The following is a 26,591-nucleotide window of genomic DNA, read 5'->3' on the forward strand; positions in this document are numbered from 1 at the left end:
ATATGCTATTTGACAAATAGTCCTCTTTGCATGTCAAGAGTGCTGCATATACTTGCCCTGCTCATAGATACCATTTTATCTCTTGTACCTGTAGTCGTGGTACAAATACATAAAAAGCTGTATTATGGTGATCCAGACCTTGATCTGTCAGTACTGGCTACCCTGATGCAGCAGGTACTCAAAGCCTCAGGCAGAACTCTTTTGCTAACCTGGCTGCCCTTGGTTGCTTTTGGATCAACAGTTCTAGTGGAGCCCTCACATAGGCCACTACACACCAAGGGAGTGGAAACCTGTCTGGGTATTCCTCGTGACCTTGCCCAATGAGCCTCTGTTGTTGCGCTGATTCCTGCTGTTTAAGAAAGTGGGAAGCAGCATGTTGAAGCTGGCCTACTATGCCTTTTTCCTACCAGTGGAACTGCATCCTGCAGTGGTTGTGGGAGGGCAAAGGAGCCCTTGCAAGGAGCTAGTAAAGCCATCTGGGCCATTTAGGGCCAGGGCAAAGCATGCCTTGCTATAGTGAAAACTGGCATTTTCAATGGATAGGGTTTTGGATGATATCCCTCCTAAGTAGTGTTTTGGGGAGGAAGAGAGATCTTATTTTTAGCATCTTGGATCAGCAAGTCTTCCTCGACATGATCCTGGGGAAATGCTGATTTACAGCAGGCATGCTGCCATAACCTGCCACTCCTTGTCTGCAGTTTCACTTTATAAATAGCAGCAAACGGGGCTAAACAAAATTAGGAAATATCCCAGCAAATAATATCTCAAGTAGCCAGATCTTGTGTAGTCACTTTAAAAAAGGCATCTTCCCCTTTTGCTCTTGTGTAATGTCAAGCTCTCCTTGCTTGTTCTTAGAAACTTCCAAAAATTTATCGTAATTCATTTTCTTGCTTGGGAGTCACAGAGAGGAGCACTAAATAAATGCCAGCAATTGATTTTTCACCTCATTTGAAATCACCAATAGGATATTCTCATTCTGTCTCTTCCTGGCTCCATATATAACTGCATTCAATTTCTTATGCTATGAGGACCATGCATCCGGAACCAAGCTCCTTAATAGCTCAGCATAAAAAACTCTGAACAAAATATAATGATATAGATGATCACATCACATTCCTAGCTATGGTTTTCTGATTATGTAGCAAAAACACTGTTGCATGTTGTTGAGGGGAAGAGGAAAGTGAGTACAGTTTTAAGGTCTGCTCCTCGCATTACAAACTTCCTACACAGGCCTTCCATGTATGAAAAGACACAAAGCCTACCCATAGACTGCCAGGCGTGACAGTCTTAAGATGTGTGTTTTGTCTGGATACATATAAGGAGGGACCATACATGGCTCTGTGACAGAACTTGTGCTTTGCATGCTGAAGACCTGCCACCAGTCAGAGGAGACTGTACAGAGCTAGATGAACAAATAGCCTGGTATAAGGTAGCTTCTGTTGTCTCTATTACCCTTGTCAGGCCCATTAGTTAGTCTACTCTAGCCTATCATTGCCTATTGAGATTTTTCCAAAGATCTCTGAATGTGGGAACTTGCACTTACAAAGTATGTGCTCTCCCACTGGGCTGTGGGCTCTCCCCATTTTACTTAATGGCCACATGCTAGGAAGCCATGATTGGGTGCTGCTCCTCGGCGTGTGTGTACCTGGCATCAAAAAGCCACATGTAAGGTTGTTGTTGTTGTTCAGTCGTTCAGTCGTGTCCGACTCTTTGTGACCCCATGGACCATAGCACGCCAGGCCTTCCTGTCCTGCGCTCTCTCCCGGAGCGTGCTCAAGTTCATATTCATTGCATCGGTGATGCTATCTAGCCATCTCATCCTCTGCCGTCCCCTTCTCCTTTTGCCTTCAGTCTTTCCCAGCATCAGGGTCTTTTCCAGAGAGTTTTCTCTTCGCATTAGGTGGCCGCAATATTTGAGCTTCAGCTTCAGTATCTGTCCTTCCAATGAGCAGTCAGGGTTGATTTCCTTTAGGATGGACTGATTTGACCTCCTTGCAGTCCAGGGGACTCGTAACAGTCTTCTCCAGCACCACAGTTTGAAAGCATCAATTCTTCGGCGCTCAGCCTTCCTTATAGTCCAGCTCTCACAGCCATACATTACTACTGGGAAAACCATAGCTTTGATTAGACGGACCTTTGTCGGCAAGGTGATGTCTCTGCTTCTTACTATGCTGTCTAGGTTTGCCATAGCTTTCCTCCCAAGGAGCAAGTGTCTTTTAATTTAATGGCTACAGTCACTGTCTGCGGTGATCTTGGAGCCCAAGAAAATAAAATCTGTCACTGCTTCCATTTCTTCCCCTTCTATATGCCAGGAAGTGATGGGGCCAGATGCCATGATCTTCGTTTTTTTAATGTTGAGTTTCAAACCAGCTTTTGCACTCTCCTCTTTCACCCTCAACAAGAGGCTGTTTAGATCCTCTTCGCTTTCTGCCATTAGGGTGGTATCGTCTGCTTATCGGAGGTTGTTGATAATTCTCCCGGCAACCTTAAATCTAAAAATCTAACATGTAAGGTTAGACAGGACTATTTGCATGCCAATGTCATTGCAATTCCTACATGGGAGCACTGAAGTGATGTTGCATCATGTGAAATGGCCCTAACATGCAAAACAGTGACCCTCCATAAGAAATCTTGACTTATTCATTTTCTGTGGAGGAAACCTGGAAGCAGATTCTTCCCCCAGATTTGACAGGCAAAACACTATCGCCATGTTTTCTGTCTTTTGGAAGCAGGACGGGGGGACAAGGGCTCCTGTGCCAAATGTTTCTATTTCAGTTCATCTGATGTTTCAGATACCCACATTTCTGCTACCCATTGTTGAAAACTAGCTGAAAACCCTTTAAGATACTGTAGAACAGGGATGGAGAGCCTTTCTCCCTCCAAGGGCCACATTCCCTCAGGGTAATCTCGGGGGTGGGGGGCAGCAGCATGCTGGCTATGGGTGGGGCCATAACCAAAAGTGGGTGGGGTCACCCCTTCTCACTCTTGCCCCCCTCCCCGGCTGCCCAGAGAGGGACAGATTGCTCTTGCCAGAGGTCTGAACTGATTGCTTGCAGAGGACTTTTGAAATCAGGCTGAGGGCTGCATGAAATTAGCCCACACTTGCTGTAGATTAAACGAGTTCAGGTGGTTTTCTTTCTAGCAGGAGACAGAACTGAAGGAATTTAATGTATTGTTCTCTGTCTCCCAGACAGCAGCTTTATTAATTAAAGTAAGGGTGCTTCCAAATGGAAGGGTTTGCAAGTTCCAAGAATGCTGGATCACTAGTCCAAATGGCAATGCAAGGGATTCGTGGGAATTGATATGGATAGCACTGTACAACTGGGGGATTGGAGAGAGGGGAAGAAAAACTTGTCCAACTGTGTGTATCACTTTTCTGGTACTGCTTCTTGCAGTTCCAGTTTAGCACCCAGTTGCACAATCATCCATCTGGGAAGCTGCTGTCAGCCGCAGCCTTAGAAATTTGATCTTCCACTTAATTAATGGAAGTAGTGGCAAGGCTTTCTCTTTCCCTCTCCTCCAGAAGTACTTGGTATGGCAGAAATGTATTTCTAAATAAGATAATGATAGTAATAGTTTAATCATAGTAGCAGCTGACCTTAACACCTTGCCTTTGTACATTGCATATTTCAACTAAAATAAATGCAAAGTTGCATTTAGGGTGCTTCTGTTACTAGATCTAAACTTGCAAGTCTTAGGGAAAAACTCAACTTGATGTTAAATAAGTCTTTGTATTTAATGTGCAGGATTTTTAAAAAAAAATACAAATTGCATCAGGGAGCTGATTATTGGGATTGCAGCAGGTATGGAGGGGGGACTTAACCCTTTCTTCCCCTGCTGCAATCCTAGAGAAAACTCCTCTTCTGAAGGTAGTATTTGATTTGGGTGGAAATCCCTCATTGGTGCCAATAGAGATCTCTCCCTGAAAAGCAAATACTACCACCACCACCCCAAGCTGATGCTATTTACATTTTTTTAAAACCTACATGTTAAATGCACTTGCACATTTAATGTGGCATCTAGCTTGGTCATTCGACCATTCAGCCTCAGAATGTTCATTCAGCGTTTGTTTGGGCAGATGATTTATCAGGATACCACACTGGTGGGTTTACTGGATCAAAAATGGATCTGAACCTTGTTTTATTTTGACTAAATTGGCTCCAGGTCTGCTCTATGGGAAGAATAAGGGAGTCAATTGCATGTTTCCTCCTCACTCTCAACTGTGTGTTTCAGACCACATGTGATTACCTGTTAGATCACCGGCCAGCTCAGTGGTTCTACACACTGAGTGACTATTAAAAACAATTAAGGCTGCAATCCTATGCCCTTTACTGGGAGCAAGCCTTCTGAATAGAATTGTATAGGATTGTGCTGTAAGTGGTTTTCTGTGCTAAACAGGAATGCCAAGAACATCTGTGCTGCTAACATTGCTATAGTTGTAAGGCATAAAAAATAACCACAGTAAATAACGTTAAAATATGCTGCTGTTGTTGTTTGCAAATTAATCTTAAATACATCGAAAAACAGGCCTTTAAACTTAATGTTCAGAATCCTGGCTTCTCCCCCCCCCCAAAAAATCTCATAATTTGCCCGTTCTGCCCCATAAAGCTGGAGAAATTCCACAATGTGTTGACTTCATAATAAAACATGTAAGCTTATGACTAGGGGTATAAAACAGTCTTGCTACACATGTAAGAACTGTCATGAAACTGGATTGGATTCCAGTTGGGAAGTCCTACTAACAAATGGATTGGTACTGGGTTGGAAAGAGATATTCAGGAGTGAAGGGATCTGATGCCTTTCAGAATCTTCACTAATAACATGAAGGAACAGATGGTTCATTCATCAAATTAATGTGTGATACAAAAAGGAGAGGAATTACTCACTTCATATAAGTTAAAACCAAAACTTCAAAATGACCTCCCTACTGAAGACTTTGGCAGACAGTATCAAAATGAAGTTCCACAAAGACAAGTATATGGAAAAGACAAGTATAAAATAAGGAATAGAGTGTGTGGGCAACAGCACTTCAGAGTGAAATTTCAGGCTTGTAGTGAACATCAAATAAAATGACACTGCCATTCTTATGTACACTACAGCATGTATACAGGCCCCATGCCTTGTGAGGACTTTTGCATCTAGTTTGCTGAGCTGGGGTACAGATAGCAGCACACTGCAGGAGAAGCAAGCAGGAGTGCAAGTCCAACATGCCATAGCGAGGCTGTCAGCGTTTCTGTCACTATCTTCTATTGCAAACCCGTGGTTTAAGATATCCTTCCAAACTATAAGATTACTTCAGCAATAAAAGGTGAGCCTGTAGAAATGTAATATTTGGAGGTGTTCCTGAGAAGGTGGTATTGGCAGGGATGCTTCAGGTACAGCAGATTACTCATCAAGTCTACTATAACTCCTATTTTAAGTTAACTTTTTGGTTTCAGCTGTGCAGAAATTAAGTGCATTGTAACTGTCTTGCTGTACCATTAGAACAAAAGCAAAAGTCATTGCTGCAGGAAACGTTTCTAACACTCCTGAATTGTTGAAGGATCCTGAGTTCCTGGGGTTGTCTCCTACAAATAACAGAAGCAGAGTTAAGAGATCCTCATCTGGGAGTAAATGTCTGCAAAGATGGGCACTGTACATGAACAGAGCTCCACACAGGAGCTGTTGGAAACTGAATTTTGGTGTGCTAAAGTCCAGATTCATTTCAGTGAGGTTTGCATAGGTAATGTTGCAAAAAATTGTACCCATTCTTCCTTTGCATGAAAAGTGGACTGATAAAGAACTGGTAAAACATTAACCATGATTTTCCAAACGTATGAAAGTCCGAAGACTTGATTTTTTAAAATGTTCTTGGGCTGGTCCTAAGATGATGTGAAGAGTGTATCTGTATTGTTAGTTTGTAAAGGCTGACGTTGTGGGTTGGGTGGGGGATTCCTAAACTCTTAATCTCATGACATTTGTAGGATTTTTTGTCATTTGTTTTTTGTACTTATAATTTTGTTAAGGACTCTTTGATTAACACATTAAACAGCCTTGTGTGAGCTTAAACAAATGTACTCTTACAGCATAACAACATGCTAACTCACAAGCTGGGTGTATTGTGCAAACTAAAGGTGTAAATGATTTAATAAAAATGCTCTGTAACACATGCTACTTTGGTTTCACTGTGTTCCATAGTTCTTCAGACATTCAGAAATAGTTTCCATTTTTACAACTGATGCTTTCATGGAACTTTGCATTTTCTTTGTATGTAAACTGAATTTAAAAGCTACATGAACTAGCATTACATTTCATATTTAAAATTATTCTTCTGCTTTCTGTATTGCATTAACATTGTTTTCAGAATTCATACCAATGATTAAACCACATATTCTACCATTCAGAAGACTATGCTCCATGTTAAATCTATACCAGCCTTCCCCTATCTGATCCCCTCTAAATGCTTTGGACTAAACTCCCATCAGCCCCAATCAGCATGTCCACTGGGCAGAGATGATGGGAATTACAGGCTAAAACATCTGGAGGGACCAGGTTGGGAAGGCTGCTCTAAAATTAAAATCAATTTAAAATTGCTAGGCCTAGAAATCAAAGATTTTAAGTCTGGATGTGTATGAAAATCCAAGTCTCAGCAAGACCTACCTGTTTGGACTGGTTGTTGATTATTAGGATTAAGGGTGGGGATTTTGGAGAGTAATTTAATTTGATGAAATGTTGAGTATTATGCCCAGGGCCAGCCCACCCAAGAAGCAGGGTGAAGTGCCTGCATCAGGTGATGGAGCAGTTAATTGTACTGCCGTGCTTCCCCCAGAGGGCCCACTGCTGCAGCTCTCGAGAGCCCTGACAGCTGCCCTCTCGCCATGGCATTTGCCACAGTGAGACAGCAGGCAGCAGGGCTCTCTAGAGCATCCACCTGCCCTCTCCTTCCTTCATTGTCCTCGGCTGGAAGAAGTTGCCACAAAGCTTATGCAAGAGCTTGCCTGATCTCCTATGACTGCCCCCTTGGCCACTTGGATTTCCATAGAGCTGACGCAACGGTGGCAAAGAGGGTAGGGGTGGCAGCACATCTTTTCTCTTGCCTCAGGTGGAGAGAGACCTTGTGCTAGGCCTGTTTATACCCTTTTCTTACTTGCCCTTTAGGATGCAGTGAGCCATAAAACTAAACAAGACTACTTATTTGTAAAAAAAAAAAAAATTGCTTTATTACTTTGGCTGCATTAGAAGTGCTGGGGCAATCCCATCCCATGTGAGTGTGTAAGAGAGCATGAAGTGTGTGTGTGTGGGGGGGGAATATGTAAGTGTTAGAGGTGTAAGGGGGCTGCTGACCCTGCCCGCTAGCATGTGGCCCTGGGGGCAGGGAGAGAAAGGTTGCCCAACCCTGAAGGATCAGGTTTGAGGTATGGCTGCTTATTGATCCAGCATTGTTGTCAGCGGCTCAAATGACCTCTGTGGCTCAAACCATCTTTCATCAGCTTCAGCTGATAATGCTAGCTGTGACCTTGCCTGGATGGGGTAGTTTGGCCACAGTTACCCTCACTCTGCTAACCTCCTGTTTAGACTTTCGTAATGCACGGTATGCAGGGCTGTCTTTAAAAACAGTTTGGAAACTGCAGTTGTTCCAGAATAGGGCTGCAATATTACTAACTATTGGGACTAGGTTATGTGAAAGACTACCTTCTCTCATATGTACCTACCCAAACAAGATCTTTGTCAGAGGCCCTCCCCATTGAAGTAAGGTGGGTACCCACTAGGGAGTGGGTCTTTTTGGTAGAGGCAGCCTGGTACCGGAAAAGCCTTCCCAGAATGCAAGGCCAGATTAAAGTCTATATAGGCCCTGGGCACTCTCATAATTGTAGGCCTCCAAGATAGATGTACAGATCAATTTATTTACTTATTTACAGTATTTGTATACTGCTCCACATCCAAAGATTTCAGAGTACTGAACAGCAGATAGGATAAAAGAATTTTTAAAAGCCATGTTAAAGCAATTACTATTTTTAAAAGAAACAGAGTTCTGATAAAACCACAGCTGGTCACTCAAATCTTCCTGAGGTAACGTTTTCAGGAGGTGCCAGAAGCAACACAACGTTGGTGCCTGCCTGACCTCCAAAGGCAGGGAATTCCACAGGAAGGCGGCCACCACACTGAAGGCTGTCCTTCTGGTACACTCCAATCAGGCCACGGATCCATGTGGAACCACCAGGAGCATGTCCTCTGATGACCTCAGTGGCCGCGCAGGTTAGTAAGGGAGTAGCTGCTGTCTCAGGTATCCTGGTCGCAAGTTGTTTAGGGCTTTGTACACTAGTACTAGAACCCTAAACCTGGCCCAGTAGTGAATAGGCAGCCATTGTGGTTCCCTCAGCAAAGGAGTTGCATGCTGAAAAGGGGCAGATCCCGATAGCCAAGCTGCTGCATTCTGTGCTAGCTCCAACTTCCAGAGCAGCCTTAAGGGCAGCCCCACATAGAGCACATTGTAGTAATCCAGTCTTGAGGTTACTAATCCCTGCACCACTGTGGCCAAGCTATCCCTGTCCAGGAGAGGCTGTAGCTGGAGAACCAGCAAAGCTCGTAAAAGGCACTCCAAACTGCCACGGCCACTTGAGCCTCCAGTGACAGTGATGGATCTAGGAGTACCCCCAGATTATGAACCTGTTATTTCAAGGGGAGTGCAACCCCATCCAAACCAGGCAATGTGCCTGTCTCCTGGACTCAGGAACCACTCACCCACAGGGTTTCCATCTTGCCAGGATTCAGCTTCAGTTTATTGGCCCTCATCCAGCCCATTACTGAGTCTAGGCACTGATCCAGGACTTGCACACCTCACCTGATTCAGATGTCACAGGAAGACAGAGCTGTGTGTCATCAGCATACTGATGTCATTTGGCTCCAAATCCTCTAATGACCTCTCCCAGCAGCTTCACATAGATGTTAAACAACATTGGGGACAAGATGGTACCCTGAGGAACCCTGTAGTTCAATTGCCAAGGGACCACGGAATAATCACCAAATGTTACTCTCTGAAATCAGCCCCATGGTAGAACTGAAGCCACTGTAACAAACTGCCTCCAATGCCCATCCCACGGAGTCGATCCAGGAGAATACCATGGTCCATGCTATCTAAGCTGATGAGAGGTCAAGCGAAATTAACAGGGTTGCACTCCCACTGTCCCTCACTCATCTATCAGGGTGACCAAGGCTGATTCAGTTCTGTAACCAGAACGAAACCCAGACTGGAATGGAAGATTATCTTGGAGATAATCAGTATCCTCCAAGAGTGCCTGTAGCTGTTCTGCCACAACCCTCTCAAGTACCTTCCCTAAGAAGGGGTACTTGCGACTGGGTGGTAGTTGTCTAGTACCATCGGGTCCGGATCTATGATTGTAGGACATCATATAGGTCCCATAATTATAGATCTATACAGAGGGGCGGAATGGGTTGTTACCTTGAGTTAGTTACCTTGCTAACAAAAAGAGCTACAAAGTTAATGTTTAATCTATATTTACTTAAGACACATTATACCTGTATGAGTAAACCACTAAATCAAACAATAATTTGCTTTAATTGAATTGAATCTTTTCGTAGACTCAAAACATTTTCACAGGCCCTTGGAAGTTTCGTAGACCCTAGGCACTGTACCTATTGTGCCTAATGGATTATCCTGCCTGCCAGAGAGGTTTGCCTGGCACCATCTTCTTTATGAAGACCTTTTTATTCACCCAGGCCTTTTAAATAGCCTACATCTCTTGATCTGGGTTGCTCAACTTAAAACCTATGTTTCAATTGTGCTTTAGTTTTAATAGTTTTGCTTTATGTTGTAGTTCAATGGTGTATTTGTTTTGTGAGCTGCCCAGAGAACATGTATTATGGGGCAGCTGTATAAATATAGCCCCAAAAATGTTTAAAATAAACCTTTGTAGAAGTAAATCTCCACAGTAATTTAAGGACATTGCATTCTCTAGACAAGAATAGATTTTGACGCATCAACTTAATCCAATGTCTGCACTTTTTTTGTTTACAGGTATGCAGTGCTTTACCCTTTCAGTCAGAAGTCAGATGAACCAGTATAAAGTTGTCTGTGATTCACACTGGGTGTCAGTCTGTAGAATATGATGCTTTATGGCTGATGCCAACAGATGCAGTCTTTATGGCCAAGCATTTCAACTTGCTGGATTCATGCTGTGATTTACTTACTTTTAAAGGCCTACGGCCTACTCCGTTTTCTTCTGGGTGCCTTCACCACTGATATAGCACCATTTATAGTACCAGACAGAATATATTGCGCACACACAGTTCCATGTCTTAAAGAGATGCTTATTAAGGAAAATATAACAGTCTGAGGCATTTCAGAAAATACATAGTAAGCAATTTTAGCTTTATCCTAACAGCACATAGTTCTGATTCTAGAGATGATGGAGATGAAGACACAAAAGATTAAACAGACTGACCAACAGACAGATACACACACATACATACTGGGGTTCACATCAGCCAGAGTCTGGGAACTATCTCCTGCACCAATAAGACATTTCTGCTCTAGGCCTTGCAGGCTGAAATGTGCTCTTCAAGAATTGTTTTACAGTACGGGACTGCAGTACAAGTTGACTAAGCCAGCTGGCCTGAAAGACCAATCTGGCTCCATTAGGCCTTATAAAGGTCCAGCCTCACACTGCAAACTTCTTGTTTCACTGGAGAGGACCCAACCTGGCTAAGCTCCTGTTCCCTTTTGGATTTTGTCCTCCTGGTTGCCTCCTGGATTATTCTACAAGCATATGCTCTTTCTGAACTTCAGCTGCTGATTTTGGAAACTGTCCAAGTCAGGAGGTCTGCAGCATTACCTGATCTTTGCTTGCCACTTGTTTAGGATTGTAGGATTTAGGATTCTAAAGCTGTACCTGCATCAAACCATGCTATTTATCTTTGGTCCCATTTGCCTGCCAGCTGGCTCCCCCTGGAACCCGGATCCTGTTCACTTGGGACCTAACCCCTAAACTTAACCTGGACAGACACAGAGTTAAGCTGATATATAGCAGGGGTGTCAAACCTCTTTCAGCCCAAGGGCCAAATTCAATTTCAGAGAAAATCTCGGGGGTCACATTACAGTGGTGGGTGGGCCCCCAGGCAAACAGAGGTATGGCCAAAGGCAAGGGGGGCAAGCCAAAATGCCAGTAACGCCAGCATATTTTAGCTTAAAGCTCTTACTGCCAGAAACTAGGCTTAAGGAGAAGCATTTCAACCTTTCAGAATGGTTAAAAATCCTGGGAAACCACCAAATGCTTGGGGCCATTTAGGGAGCCCTGGAGAGTAAGGTTCAACACCCCTGAAGTATAGAATGCTATTCTTTAGCTAGCCCCAGTTTACAGTCAATAGCATAGAGATCAGAACTTCTGTTTGAGCCATGATGGTGTATATGACTAATATATAGGATACTATATGTAACTCAGGGCCTCACCCAATCCCTGACTAGACCTCTCAAGATGGTGTGTTCCCTTGACAAACTTATAAATGCACCCAGCTCTCAAATAGCTGGGATTTGGCAGAAGAGGGATTTATCTGTCTATCTCAGTATCCATCCTACTGATTTTAATTTTTATGATATTGTTTTTATGGTTTTTGTCTGTTGTACACTGCCTTGGTGGCTCTGGCATAAAGGCAGAATAAAAATATTACTTATAATTACTGTTATTTTGATATAGCTATGAGAAACAAAACAGTTTGGTGACTGTCACTATTCATAAAGAATATTTCACATTTGATTTAGAGGCCATCTCCAGGCTGCAGTAGAGACACAAAAGTGTATAAACCTCCCAGGCAGAGTTTTTTTTTTTAATTGAGCCCTGTATTTGAAGACCTAAGAGTCTATAAGCTTTGCTACCACAGGCAGTCATTGATAAGGATTAGTAATAGAATGATACAATATGGACAAGAATATCAATATAAGTGAGCTCAAGGCATTAATCGACCACTTTCTTCAAGGAGAGTGGATTTGTGGTACCACAACCATTTAGATGCAGTGCGACTTCCTGCTAAAATCAATGGTGAAATTGAGGCTGGTGGAGATTGGTACAACCGATAACAATATTTGTCTTGTCACAGAAGCATTCATTTGCTACCACACTCTAACATGGCAACTCTTCTGGAATTTGAGTAGGAGCTGCAAAGGCCAGATCAACAACACTGTTTGTGCAAGTGAGAACAGTAAAGTGGGAAGACCTGAGTGTAAAAACAAAAGTAAAAGTGGACAACAGCAGTTGAAGTAGAAAGAGTATACTCATCACTGTTTAGGTATACAGACTTATACAGTCTTCCTTGGTTATAGCTACACTACAAATGTATACCTGTTTAATAGGCCTGCCTTCCCTCAAAGAATCATGGAAACTGTAGATCAGTGAGAATACTGATTCAGTTAAGCATTCCTTAGTCCACCTCCAAGAACTACAATTCCCAAAGTTCCTTGGGCAGATGGAATGACTGTTAAAACTACGTAAGTATATGAGGTATACTTACAATGCTAAGCATTATAACTATCACAGAAGCCTTAGAGAAGGGGTGCGGTGTAGTTATGATCCCTGATGTCATTCAGCCCACAGAGGGCTGGGTGGAAGGTCATCTGCCCCTGCACTATTCTGGTTGCCTGCCCCTATGCTAACGCAATGTGTTTAGCAGTGGCGGACTGCCAGGATTGGATACTGCCCAGTATCAGGACCTCAGAAGTAGTTAATGCTTCCCTGAGGGAGGATATAGTTCCAGCTGCCCTGATAAAGAGACAATGATTATACCCCTATTAAAGAAATCATATCTAGATCCTCTGATCTAGTATCTCATGTTTCAATCTTGAGTTTGGGAAAGGTGATGGCATCTCAACTCCAGGTGGTCTTAGATAATCAAGGGGCTGGAGCAAATCCCCTATGAGGAAAGGTTACAACATGTGCAATTGTTTATCATAGAGAAAAGGTGAGTGAGGGGATACACGATAGAGATGTACAAAATTATGCATGGTATGGAGAATGTGGATGAGGAGACATTATCCTCCCTCTCCATAATACTAGCACCCAGGTCATCCCATGAAGCTGATTGGTGGGAGATGCAGGACAGATAAAAAGCAGTCCTTCTTCACACAGCACATAGTTAAACTACGGAATTCACTTCTACAAAATGTAGTGATCGCCACCAATTTGGATGGCTTTAAAAGGGGAATGGACAAATTCCTGGAGGAGAGGGCCATCAATGGCTACTGATGGCCCTATGCTACCTCCAGCACCAGAGGCAGTATGCCTTTGTACATCAGTAGCTGGGGAACATGGGTGGATCCATTTCAATTAGGTTTGTGGCACAAACTGGCGTAGCTGCCCTGATGGGTGACCTGCCCATCCTTGCAGCCTGGCCTGGGGGTGGTGGAGACAATGGCCTGCTTCTGGTACTAGAATGACTCTGGCCAGGAAGCTTGTGGGATCTGATTCCTACCAGTGTGGACAAGAAAGAGAACATGGCTGCAGTTGCTCCACTGAACACACTCAGTAATGCTTGCTAGCATTAGGCTGGAAAGTTGTGTTTTCCCTCGCTGCTGTGGCCAGCTGCAGTTCCTGCTCCTGCACTCATGTTCTGCCTGTGGTTTTCCCGTGGGCAGCCGGGCAGCCACTGTATGAACAGAATGCTGAACTAGCTGGACCCTTGGTCTGATCCAGCATTACTCCTCTTATGTTCTTATGATACTGATTATTTGTATCCATTCTAATCTGGTTTCTGGCCTAATTTTAGGACAGAAACAGCCTTGGTCAAACTGGTGGATGATATACACCAGGGAACAGACAGTGGGGGAGTGCAACCCTGTTAGTTCTCCTAGATCTGTCAGGAGCCTTCTATATAACAACCATAATATCCTTATGGATGACCTAGCTGAGGTAGAACTGGATGGCATAGTGTTACAGTGGTGCCCGTAACTTTTGGAGGGTCAAACCCAGAAGGTAGTGCTGGGGGATACCTGTTCCATCCCATGGCCATTGGCTTTTGGGTGTCTCAGGGTTCCATTTTGTCTCACATGGTTTTTAACATCTCTATCAGCGGTCTTGAACCTTTTTCAGCCTGAGGGCTGAATTCCATTTCAGAGAAGCTGGGGGATATTTAATTCCAGTAGTGGGTGGGGCCAAAAGCAAAAGGGGCAGGGCAAAGGCCAATAATACCAGCACGTTGCAGCTTAACGCTCTTACAGTCAGTAACTCAGCCTTAGGAGAGGTATTTCGACCTTTTAGAATGGGGAAAAAGCTGCACAGAAGCTGGGAGACCACCAAATGATTGGTGGTCTGGGGAAAGGGAGTGGGACCAAGGGAAGGCGGTGTGGCCATCTAGGGAACCCCAAGGGCTGGATTGGGACCCCAGAAGGGCTATATTTGGCCCCCAGGCCTGATGTTCTGCACCCTCTGATCTATATGAAGCCCACTGAGAGGAGTCACTTAGAGGCTTGGGCTAAAGCATCATCATAAGAACATACGAACATAAGAAGAGCCCTGCTGGATCCGACCAAGGGTCCATCTAGTCCAGCATTCTGTTCACACAGTAGCCAACCAGCTGTTGACCAGGAACCCACAAGCAGGGCATGAGCACAACAGCACCCTCCCACCCACGTTCCCCAGCAACTGGTGCACATAAGCTCACTGCCTCTGGCACTGGAGACAGCACATAGCCGTCAGACTAGTTGCCGTTGATAGCCTTTTCCTCCAGGAATTTGTCCAACCTCCATTTAAAGCAAACCAAATTGGCGGCCATCACTACATCCTGTGGTAGCAAATGCCATAGTTTAACTATGCGCTGTGTGAAGAAGTACTTCCTTTTATCTGTCCTGAATCTCCCACGAATCAGCTTCATAGGATGACCCCGGGTTCTAGTATACATGCATGACACACAACTTTACCTCTCATCTTCACCTTCAAATTCTAGGGAGGCTGTGGAAGTCTGTGGAAGACACCAGATACGATCGTGATGCTCTAGGTGGGAAACCTTCTGATCCGGATGGAGATGTCAACTGGACATGGTTGCACACCCCCTGAAGGAGCAGGTACACAGCCTGGGGGTTCTCCTGGGCCCAGTGCTCCTTATGGCAGTACATGGAGCCAAGGGGGCCTGTTACCAGCTTTGGCTGATTCACCAGCTGTGCTCCTATCTAGAGAGGGCAGACCTTGTCACAGTTATTCGTGCCCTGGTTACATCTAGATTGGACTGCTGTAATGCACTCTATGTGGCACTGCCTTTGAGGACAGTTTGGAAGCTTCAGCAACGCAGTTGCCTGCTTGCTTTCTTGGGGCAGGCAATTGGTGCATATAACACCAATTCTGTATTGGCTACACTGGTTGTCAGTGCATTTCTGGGCTCAGTTCAAACTACTGTTGTTAAAACAGCTTGAAGTCAAGTAATTTGAAGGACCACCCACACCTATATGAACCTGCCAGGCCTTATGATCATCCGTGGAGGCCTGTTCACATGCCGGCTGGTAAGTTCCATCAGGTCAGCAGATATGAGAGACATGGCCTTTTTGGTGGTGGCCCTATCTTTGTGGAGCTGACTCCCTTGGGACATTTGGTTCCCCTTACTGAATGCTCTTAAATGAGGCCCTAAGACTCAGTTAATTGAATTTGCTTTTAACTGATGCTGGTTTATTAGTTTAATTAACTGACTGATGCCAGTTTAAATTGTTGCTGCTTTTTATTGCTGGTACTGAAGGGTAATTTTTTACATATATTATTGGTATTTTATCTTTGTAATTGTTTGTTTTTAATTTTGTGAACCTTGAGAGGGCTTTCTGCCTGGAAAAGTGGTATCTAAATACATTAATTAATTATGTGATATTGCATATGCAGAATGAAGTATTAGCAAGACAGACCATTAAAAAAAACTATGGTAAACCTGTTTGCAACACTCACAAACCATCAGGTTGCTCGAAATACTGCGGCAGTGCATTATTTAGTGCATTACACCTCCTTCTTGGGCACATGTTGCTGGCCCAGCAAATCTTAGGCATGTCTTCAGGGATGACAGCCAAACCAAAGTGAAGCTGGTAGAAATATTTCCCATTAACAATTTCATTAAGCTGCTATCTGCTCCGCAAGGAGCCATTGAGCATTCTTTCAAACTGCTTTATTGCTCAAAAAGCTGTCCTGTTCGTATGATCCAGCGCTTTCAATAAGAGGGTTGTCTACTTGCGTCATCATAAAGCGATACATTTTCATTGTTGTAGAACACCACTGTTGTGGCTTAAAGAACTAGAGGGGGGAAATCCCATTTTACAACAGTTATAGGGGGAGGAGACAGAAGGGGGCAAAATCCGCTGACCACAGCAGCTATGCAACCTCTGTTCATCAGGTTCAGGTAATGGCTCTTGATCAACTGAGATGGAATCAGATGCTCCTGTATCAATCCCTACGTATACTCCCTAGGTCTTAAAGCATTGCTAGTTTGAATGATTAAAGCAGGGGTGGGCAATGTTTGTGGGTCTGGGGGTCCATTTCCTACCCCCTGGACACTCCCCCCTACGGGTCACACTCATGCTGTTATCACTCTACTGGCAAAACAACTGGTGGTTTGCTGCTGAATTTCAGCAGCGTGCCACAACAGAGGCTAAAAACAAATTTTCAAGCTAAAATGGTCCCTTTTCAGATATTTTTGCTGGCATAGTCAAATTTCAGCAGCACAGCAGCACCAGCCGGGGCCACCCTACAAGCCAGGACGGCACACATGGCCCTGCATGTCACCCACCAGTTTTTTAAATGACGCTGTTCCAGGAACTGAGGCCAGGTAATACGGGACGATAGTATAAAAATGTCAAATGCCACGCGAACTCTCCCTTCTCCTTTTTGGCTCACTCCACCAAAAGACAGGCAAAACAAAGATTGCATTATGCTTTTGCAAAACTGATACGCATGGTGAACCTTCTTGGGATGGAAGTTGTACGACTATGGAGCACCTTCAAGTTCAGCTCCAGGTACAGCATGGTACCCTAGTCAAACCTGGTCAACAGAGGAATAAATAATTGCTGTATCTGAAATTAACACTCTCACCACACAACCACACCTCCCTTAGAATTCTTGGAGCTACTCCACACGTTATGCAGAGCAGAGGCAAACCTAGGTTTATCCCCAGATCTATGCTCCGCAGGGAGCTGCAGACAAACATGCCTTCTTCATGGATTATCTGGGTGATCCATGTGGTTGAAAATATGTTTATTGCATTCACACTTTTTACATTTACTTTACAGTCTAGGTATGTATTTAAAACATTCTAGACGGACATATAAAACGTAGCATGTGAAGTGACCCATAGCATTTTGTTATCTATCAATGGCTACTAGTCCTGATGGTGGTGTGGCAAAAGGCTCTGCCCTCAACTTACATAGAATCATAGAATAGTAGGGTTGGAAGGGGCCTATAAGACCGTCAAGTCCAACCCCCTGCTCAATGCAGGAATCCAAGTCAGAGCATCCCTGACAGATGGCTGTCCAGCCTCGTCTTGAATGCCTCCAGTCTGGGAGAGCCCACCACCTCCCTAGGTCATTGGTTCCACTGTTGTATTCCTCTAACAGTCAGGAAGTTTTTCCTGATGTTCAGCCGGAATCTGGCTTCCTGTAACTTGAGCCCATTATTCCATGTCCTGCACTCTGGGATGATTGAGAAGAGATCCTGGCCTTTTTCTCTGTGGCAACCTTTCAAGTACTTGAAGAGCACTATCCTATATCCCCTAAGTCTTCTCTTCTCAAGGCTAAACATGCCCAGTTCTTTCAGTCTCTCCTCATAGGGCTTTGTTTCCTGAGTAATTTTTTCTGTTATGCCAACCTCCTGTATATAGGGAGTACCAAGCATGTTTGTATTTCCAAAGGCCAACATTTTTTTTAAAATCATTGTGTAGGAGGGGAGTAAAACTTGTAATGGGCGGAAAATGAACCAGCCTTGACATAAGCGCAAAGGTTTTTTTTAAAAAACAGCTGTGGTACCAATCTGATAAGTAAATAATTGTGACATGAGCTACAGTCCTGTGGCTAGTACACTGCTTCTAGCTGTCCAGCCTGCAACTGCCATCCTTTGTTCTTTCACTTTTTACAGAGAATCCAGGTAACATCATTGTCCTAACAGCCTGGGACGAGGGAATCTCAGAATGGCCTTCTTCCATGACCCAGATTTTCCCTCTTTATTTCTATAGCCCTTCTGTATCCACCCTCCAACCACCCAGCCAAAGGATTTGCAGCTGGTAGGGATAAGAGATGAGATCTTTTTAGTTGTGGCACCCAGAATATGGAGCAGCCTCCACAAAGTGGTGCATTTGGCTCCCTCACTGCCCACTTTTAGGCAAACTGAAAACTGCTTTGCTTTAGCAAGCATTTAAAAACAGGACCTATTGATTGATTGATTGATTAATTGATTCATTCATTCATTCAATGAGTCACCCTATATGCTGAAGCTCTCAGGGTGACGTACACAACAAAAGCAAAAACAACACAAGCAATTATAAAAACCCAACAATAAAACACATTTTTTAAAAGTTTTACTTCAAAAACAGCAACAAAAATTCAGCATTTAAAAGAGATAAATAGCCAAACAGCTAAAAACAGAGATGAACTTAAAATGCAGCTGCACACACATTAAAAATAAAGCAAGTAGCTGTTTAAGATGGGAGAATAAAAAGGTATTTGTCTGGCACCGAAAAGTCAACAAAGTAGGTGCCAGGCGGACCTCTCTAGTGGGGACATTCTACAATTTGGGGGCCACCAAATTGGACTGTGTTTTATCCTGCTGCGTTTTTTTTTAAAAATGGATTGCTTTATTATTGTTTTACTATATTTTGCTCAATTATTGTATTATTTTTATCCACGTAAGCCAGCTTGCATACACATCTGTAGAGAAAGGAGTGACATAAATCAAAGAATAACTAAATAAATACATAAAATTGCCAGCACTTCGCATCCCAGTGTTTTCTGTGTTGTCCTCCCATTGTTTTCCAGTAGTGATTTTTTTTTTTTTACATAAAGCACAATTGCAGCACCAGCTTGTCCCCCAGCATGCCCAGAGAATGTCTCCTTTTTCTGCTCTCCAGTGTCAAAGTTCTGACATCGGAGAAGCACTGGCTGTGGATCTTTCCGCATCATGGAGGAAGCTAGCAAGGTCAAGTCTCCTTGTCCAAGAGCAGACCTCTCTCTCTTCGACCCTACAGGGAGAGATCTGAAAAAGCCAATGCCCCTTGGGATGCCCCCCACCCCCCAGGGACCACAGGATTAAAGCCTAGAATAGCAAACATCTACAATACTGAATAGAATAAAAATAGCAAAAAACTCTCAAAAGATCAAATCACTCAGATAGTAAAAAAAACTGGAAATTAAAAGAAGTCTTTGCCTGACACCACAAAGGTATTAATGTATTATTTATTTAAAACATTTTCTATCACACTATTTTTTCCTAGCAGAATTGCTGGGAATCTGGCAGTGTGGTGGTGGTAGTGATGGTAGATGGGGACCCAGTGGAGGCCACAAAAAACCCCATGGGGGGCCACATGGTGCCCACCCCTACCATAAAATATGACTAGATCATGTTCGCTAGTTGCCTACCTTGACTGATCTGCAGAAACCATGGCTTCAAGTCAAATACAAGCAATGTTATCCGTGATGTGCTTAGTAAACAGCACAGCATGCTTCCTAGGGTTCCTTCACATCCTGCTGAAGACCAAGGTGTAACAGGTCCCAAACTACTAAAAAGGCTCTGGTGAACAGTATCTCAAAGGCATGATGTTTACAAAGAAATATTCCTCTTGTTCACCATCATCACCATGCTGTAGACTTGATAACAAGCTGATACTGCATTGGGTTGGATTCATGTTGAGTTTTCTGCCATCTGCATCCTACCTGTGCCTCCAACTGCTTCCTTGATTATAGATCTCTGGGAAAGCATGGCACCAAATGGGCTCTTCATTACACGTGAGGACCTTTATGAGACATCATTTCAACTGCCCAAATCATCTCAGAATCCCACAAGGCCAAGTACCAGCTGTGTCAACTGGTATCCTTCAGAGGGCACTCAGGAAACTTTCAGGTTCTGTTCCATTTTTCTTTTCCATCTTTTAAAGCAAAATAGCACCATTTCACAAAAGAAATAATTTTTTAAAAATGAAATACAAGAAAAGCTTCCCCCTGCCGAGGTATCCCCTGGCAGTACTATGAAGCCCTAGAAGGCTGCCAGCCCCAACCTCAGCATTTTATAGCTACATATTAAGGCACCGAGAAGGGATACTATTCTGGAGAATGGGAAAGAGAAAAGGTGTTCTTTTCCCTTTCTTCTCCTACTGAAACATCTCTTTATAACAAGGATGCAAAATGTGTACCTTGTGGATGACAGGTCGCCTACAAAACGTGTTTGTGGCTAGACCCCCTTGCATCAGCCACGACCCAAAAAACAGCAGTGGCACTGCCTGGGGTTTCCCATGCTAGTGCTACAACTAAAAAAGGGAATACCTTCCTGATCTCTGATCAGAGAAAAGGAAGGGCTTCTCTTACTAGTGCTAGCTATAAAAAGCCTGGGATTTCTCTTGCTAATACTAGCAAGGAAATCCCTTCCCTTATCTCTGATTTCTCATCAGAGATAAGGAAAGGAATTCCCTTGCTAGTGCTAGCTATGAAAAGGGGATTCCTTGCTAGGAATGATGAGATCAGAGGTAAGGAAGGGATTCCCTTATTAGTTGTAGTGCTAGCATGGGAAACCTTAGGCAGTGCTGCCACATTTTTTTTAGCATATTAACATTTACAGTGTGTGTGTGTGCATTTTCTTAACCTCACAGCATGTATCGCCCCACCCTAACCCGCCCAAAATATTTACTATGAGCTGTCAAGGATTTGAGCAAGCCATTTCCCACACTCCCCGCTATCCTGCATTCTCCTTTTCTTGTCAACTGTCACCCCACCATTTCATGTCTCAACTGTTCTCACCCACAGACTAAAATTGATAGACTCCCAATGACTAGATCCATTCCCAACCTTGGGTCCCAGACTAAAATTTCTATCACCCCAACCCAGTGGCATGCTGGCTGGGGATGATGGGAACTGTAGTCCAACAACATCTGGTGACCCAAGGTTGGGAATGCCTGCTTAGGACCCCCTGCCCCGCTTTACAGGCTCAACTGTCACCAAAAATGTGTAAGTCTGGAAGATCACAGGTTCCCGTAAGGCTGTCCTAGGGGTTCTTTTTCTTTTAATTTGCAAACTTATATACTTCTGAGAACCTAGGCAGTCCCCTGACAATGCAGAAACCACTGCCTTGTTTCTTTTGGTGACCCTGTTTTGCTTCCAAACTATTGGATAGGCTATTAGAAGAAATGATGATGGGGCACTGTAATTAACCATAACAGCAATTGCTTAACACATAACACAAGGAAACCCGAATCATTCTAAGAATCTGCTTTTGCAACCAGTCCTCTGCAAAACCGTCAGGAATATAAATGGGTGTGATAAAACTGCCATGAGATGGAAGGAAGAAAATATATTCTTTTGCTGCTGAATAGAATAGGGGCATGGTGCCTCACTGTAAATGGTATGTTCTATTTCATTTAATGTACTACGCTTTAAGGTTGCAGTTCACAAAGGGTTCTACCAACCAAGACCCATTACTTCAAAGGGTTTTGGGGGGAGGGATATGTGAACAATTTTAAGACAGATGCATTGTTGTTGCTATCATTTCCAAGGAGGTCAAATCAGTCCATCCTAAAGGAAATCAACCCTGAGTGCTCATTGGAAGGACAGATACTGAAGCTGAAGCTCAAATATTTTGGCCACCTAATGCGAAGAGAAAACTCTCTGGAAAAGACCCTGATGCTGGGAAAGACTGAAGGCAAAAGGAGAAGGGGACGGCAGAGGATGAGATGGCTAGATAGCATCACCGATGCAATGAATATGGACTTGAGCACACTCCGGGAGAGAGCGCAGGACAGGAAGGCCTGGCGTGCTATGGTCCATGGGGTCACGAAGAGTCGGACACAACTGAACGACTGAACAACAACAACAACAACAACAATAAACCAAAGAAAGACAGGCCTCTGCCCCAAGGAGCTTACAATTGAACTTTTGAAAGTGGAGAAAGACAATAAAAGGGATGGGAAGAGAACAGAGGGGAAAGAAATGAGTAACAAGGGATGAATGAGCTAATGACATCGCATATAAAGTGCAAACTTATGCATAATTGCTCAGAAGAAAGTAGGGCCCACTGTGTTCAATATGGCGTACTCTCTAGTGCAGGGGTGGGGAACCTCTTTCAGCCAGCTGGCTGAATTCAATTTCAGAGAAGCTCTTGGGGGCCACATTTCAGTGGTGGGTGGGGCCAAAGGGGTGGGGCCAGGGGACACAATCAGCATATCTTAAAGATCTTCCTGCCAGTAACAAAGCCTTAGGAGAAGCATTTCAACCTTTTAGAATGGGGAAAAAAACTGTGCAAAAGCTATGAAACCACCAAATGATCAGTGGTTAGGAGAAAGGCTGTGGGGTAAGGGGAAGGGTTTGTGGATATCTGAGGAACCCAGGAGGGTCTGATTTGGCCCCCAGGCCTGAGGTTGCTCACCCCGCTCTAGTGTCCTTACAGGGCAATCCTATGCATCTCTACTCAGAATCAAGTCCCATTTAATTCAATGGGACTTACTGCCAGATGTGCTGTATAGCCCGAGTGGGCAACTTGTGGCCCTTCAGATTTTAGACCTACAAGTCCCATGATCCCTCACCATTGCTTATGGTGACTAGGGCTGAAGGGAGTTGTAGGCTAAAACATCTGGGTGGCCACACGTTGCCACCCCTGGTGTATAGGATTACAGCCTTAGAGTAGATTTTGAGGAGGGCTTTGAATGGAGAGAGAGGTGGCATGCCAGCATACAGAAGTTCTGGTGAGGGAGTTCCAAGCATAAAGGCCATGAGGAAGAATGTGCAGGCTTATAGGAAAATAAGGGGAGGAAGCTTCCAGAAGTATGTTTATTGACCCCAATATATTTCAAATATCTTCTTCAGGGGCACTCTTAGGCAGAAGCAACCTCAGTCTTTTTGCAATATAGTTGGAACCCAAAGACTTAAGTTGGTTGTACTGAAGAGCATCACTAAAGAAGATATGTAAAACATATTGGGCTCAATAAGCATATTTCAGTGCATTCTGGGCTTCTTCCCACTTTCCACCTTGTAACTGGTTCTTTTCTATTTTTTTCTTTTGTGGGAGGGGGTAGGGTCATAAAACAGGATTATTTTATTGTGGTACCAAATGCTTTTCATATTACTTTTCTTTTATCTTTGTAATTGCTTGTTTTTAATTTGCTCTGGTGCCTTGAGGGGCTTCCTGCCCAGAAAAGCAGTATATAGATACATAAAATAAATGTTGGGAAGTAGAGTTGGAGAAGCAAAGGTGATAGGCAGGTATATAATGGGAAACATTCTACCAGAAATGTGTCTTTACGCTTGAGTGGGTTTTTTAAATTTTATTCAAGTCCTCTCCCCATTTCAGCTGGGCCCGCCCCCAATATAATGGATGACCAGCAGATAGGTGACCTAAGAAGGTCTTGGGCTGGTCACTCAAGAACTGCTGGTCACCCAAGAAGGATTTTTTCATCCCATCCAAACTGGCCAGGGATGGGCATGTTTTTTGCTTTCTTTTGAGTAACTCTTTTATAGGCTACTGTAGTATCTTAAGGTTCATTGCACCAAATAGCTGCTGCAGCTTAGCAGATGGGAAGGTGATGGTGGTGGAGTCTAAGGGCCCATAACTGGTGAAGTCAGGCCCCTGTCCTACTGTCTTTGGCTCAGGGACTGGAGAAAGTTTCCCAAGGCTTTGGGGATGCCTGTCATAGATAGCCATGCAGTATGGCACGATAGGAACCGGCCAGCTGATCTGGGCAGCTGCTGGAGAACGGACCTGCTCTTAGCTTAAACTGTGAGTCCAGGCACAGGGTATCATCATAGCCCAGGGGTGGGCAACTCGGGCCTTTCCCAGTATCGTCAGACTGCAACTCCCATCATCCCTCACCATTGCCTACGCCAGCTAGGGCTGACAGGAGTTGCAGGACCAAAAGTTGCCCACTCCTGTATGGTCATGTAGGTTTACACTGAACATCCAGTGTGCGCCCAATCTATGTTCAGTCTTGAAATGTTACTCCTTTGCTTGGAGATCTGCAGAAGGAGACTAAGGGTGCAATCCTATGCATGTTTTGTTGTCCTACGGCTTCTAGGATTTCCCAGCCAGCCATACTGGCTGAGGAATGCTGGGAGATGTAGGACTTTTTTCTGTCTAAATATGCATAGGATTGCATCCTAAAAGGCCTTAGAATTGAAGGTCAAACACCTGAGACCTGCTAGTCGATTTCCAATCAGGCAGGCGCTCTAGGAGTCAGTGTTGTAGAGGAACTAGGACTTGCAGGTTCGAAGTGGCTGGGCTTTTTTTTTTTATTGTTAGAAGGGCAAATGACCTCATCACCACTTTCACCACCCCTTAGGCTTCCCTGTTCCCTCTGAGCTTAGCAGCAGTCCTCACCGCAGCTGGTGGGAAAATAGATCCCCCCCCCCAACCACAATATATTGTTGTGAGCCATCCCTTGTTGTAATGCAAGGTATTATGGGGTGGCTTGGTCTTGCTGCTGATGGAAATATAAACTGCTAGGGCTGGTTTGTTTGTTAATATGGCTCCATCCAGCCACCTGCATATTTTGCCACAATGACCACCTGCCTGTCAACATTCATTCCTTTATTTCATTTCTATTCCGCCGAATAGACGAAGCTCTCTGGGTGGTGCTCAGCAATTAAAACCACAAAATACAGCATAAGATGCCATGTAAGATTTAAAAGTTTAAAACCACGATACAAAAGTACCGGCCAGAAGAAAACCGAGGAGCAACGCAGGGATTTAAGACACAACCACAGATTTGAAACAACAGAACTAGAAGATCAAACTGCCTGGAAAAATAAAAAGGTCTTCACGTGGCACCGAAGGGAGTTCAAGGTAGGCGCCAGGCGAGCCCCTCTGGGGAGCCACAGCAGAAAAGGCCCTCTTCTTGGCAGCCACCCACCACAGCCAGTACTAGCAATCCTTGCGTTTCAAAAACCAGAGGCTGCCCTCCCGTCTTCACTTCCCCGAACTCCCAGCGAGCACCCCACCTACCACCGGACTAGCCAGCCAAAGGGGCCGGCGACGAGATGGTGGTGATGCTGCCAGGCGGGCTGGCAGGACCCCTCCTTTCTCTTCCTTCCCTCCTCTCCCTCTTCGGCGGGCATGTTTCTTTTGCGCGCGCGTACTGCGGAGCGCGCCAGCTTCGCCCTGCGCGGCGCGTGCGCCCTCCGTGCGCCCCCAAGCCCTGCCTAGTCTTACGCGCGCGGTTTCTTTCGCCTTACGGGTGGGAGAGCGGCGGGTTCGGCTGCCCCTCCCGTGCCGGCCGGAGACGTCAGCTTGCAGCTCCACTTTTGCCCGCCCGCCCTGTGTCCTTCCGTCCCTCCCTCCCCCCCCCCCCATTGCTGCATCGTCCTCCCCGCCTCCTTGCGAGGGTGCGCGGCGTATGCGAGCGAGCGAGCGAGCGAGCGCGCCGGCTTATTCCCTGGCCGCGCAACCGCCTCCGGTGGGGACTGCCGACTCTCACCCGCGCCTTCCTTCGCCCCAGCTCCGCCGCCGCCTCCCTCGCGTCTCCACCCTCCGCGTTTATCCGGCGAGGCTCCTCTCAAGAAAGAGCTTGACCAAACCGGCCCCCGGGCGCGTCCACAGTGTCTGTGTGTGGAGACAGACAGACAGACAGGCAGGCAGATTTCATCATCCCCATTTTTTGCTCCTCTCTCTCTCTCTCTCCCCCCCCCCCAACCCTGCCTGGTGCCTCAGCCGCCGCGGAGGAGGAGGAGGAGGAGCGGGAGGAGAGAAACATGGCGAAAACCGAGCAGGTCCTGAATCTGGAACCGCAGCACGAGCTGAAATTCAAAGGTAACGAGGAGGGGAAGGGGGCGGCCGCCACGCGAGGCTCTCCCCCCCCCCGTCTCTCTCTCCCCCCCCCCGTCTCTCTCTCCCCCCCCCCGTTTCCTTTCAGCCTCTTTAAAAGAACCAGCCGGCGCGTCGGGCGAGTGGCGCGCTGCGCTGCAGCCGCTTTGCCAAAAAGGGTTCGGCTCCAGCGGCAGCCATTTTCCGGGGGCCGCCGGGGTTGGGTTGCCGCCGCGGTGATCTCGCCGGCTGGCTGTCCAAAATGTCCTTCGTCGTGGAGGCGGCAGCGCGCTCCCTCGCCCCGTCTTTCTCTCCCTGCTGGTGGTGCGCAATTTCCCCTTGCCCGGGGTGTTGGTGATGTGAAAGGAACCCGGACTGCGCTCTCTCCGCGGAATAAAGGAGGCGGGTGGGGGGTGTCTCTCCCCCCCGCCGCCGCCGCCGCTTGCATTTGTGTCTTTCTTTTGCTCGGGCCTTTTCGGGCCTTGGTGTTGCTGTTCTGCTTCCATCGGGTGGTGGGGAGGGGAAAGAAACCTTTCCCGGCAAAACCTTTCGGAGGCAGGACGAGCCGAGGGCCCCTTGCTTCGATGGCACCGGGGATGTGGGGTGACGTTGCGGGGGGAGGGGGGCATTTGGCTTGTCGGAGCTCCGCGCAGGCTT

At 45.4% G+C, this 26,591-nt stretch overlaps 2 protein-coding genes across 7 annotated transcripts in view; both read left to right on the plus strand.

Moving 5' to 3' along the window:
* RAB22A (RAB22A, member RAS oncogene family) overlaps positions 1-15,313 on the plus strand; it is a 42,836-nt gene extending 27,523 nt beyond the window's left edge. The window contains exons 8-9 of one of the 5 annotated variants that reach the window (XR_014790750.1): positions 10,016-12,279; positions 14,929-14,993. Coding sequence is in view for 4 of the 5 variants with exons in the window: in XM_084854266.1 (XP_084710392.1) it covers positions 5,100-5,305 (206 nt within the window). In the remaining variant the exon portion in view is untranslated. The other 4 variants (XM_084854267.1, XM_084854268.1, XM_084854266.1 and 1 more) reach the window with 4 other exon arrangements.
* A 10,212-nt stretch (positions 15,314-25,525) lies between these two features.
* VAPB (VAMP associated protein B and C) overlaps positions 25,526-26,591 on the plus strand; it is a 59,545-nt gene continuing 58,479 nt past the window's right edge. The window contains exon 1 of one of the 2 annotated variants that reach the window (XM_084854263.1): positions 25,526-26,258. In XM_084854263.1, the coding sequence (XP_084710389.1) occupies positions 25,883-26,258 (376 nt within the window). In that variant the 5' untranslated portion in view covers positions 25,526-25,882. The remainder of the gene's footprint in view (positions 26,259-26,591) is intronic. The other variant, XM_084854264.1, reaches the window with a different exon arrangement.

Source organism: Heloderma suspectum, chromosome 4 (assembly GCF_057233095.1).
Source record: "Heloderma suspectum isolate Gila_16-S chromosome 4, 16-S_ref, whole genome shotgun sequence".
NCBI lineage: Eukaryota > Metazoa > Chordata > Lepidosauria > Squamata > Helodermatidae > Heloderma > Heloderma suspectum.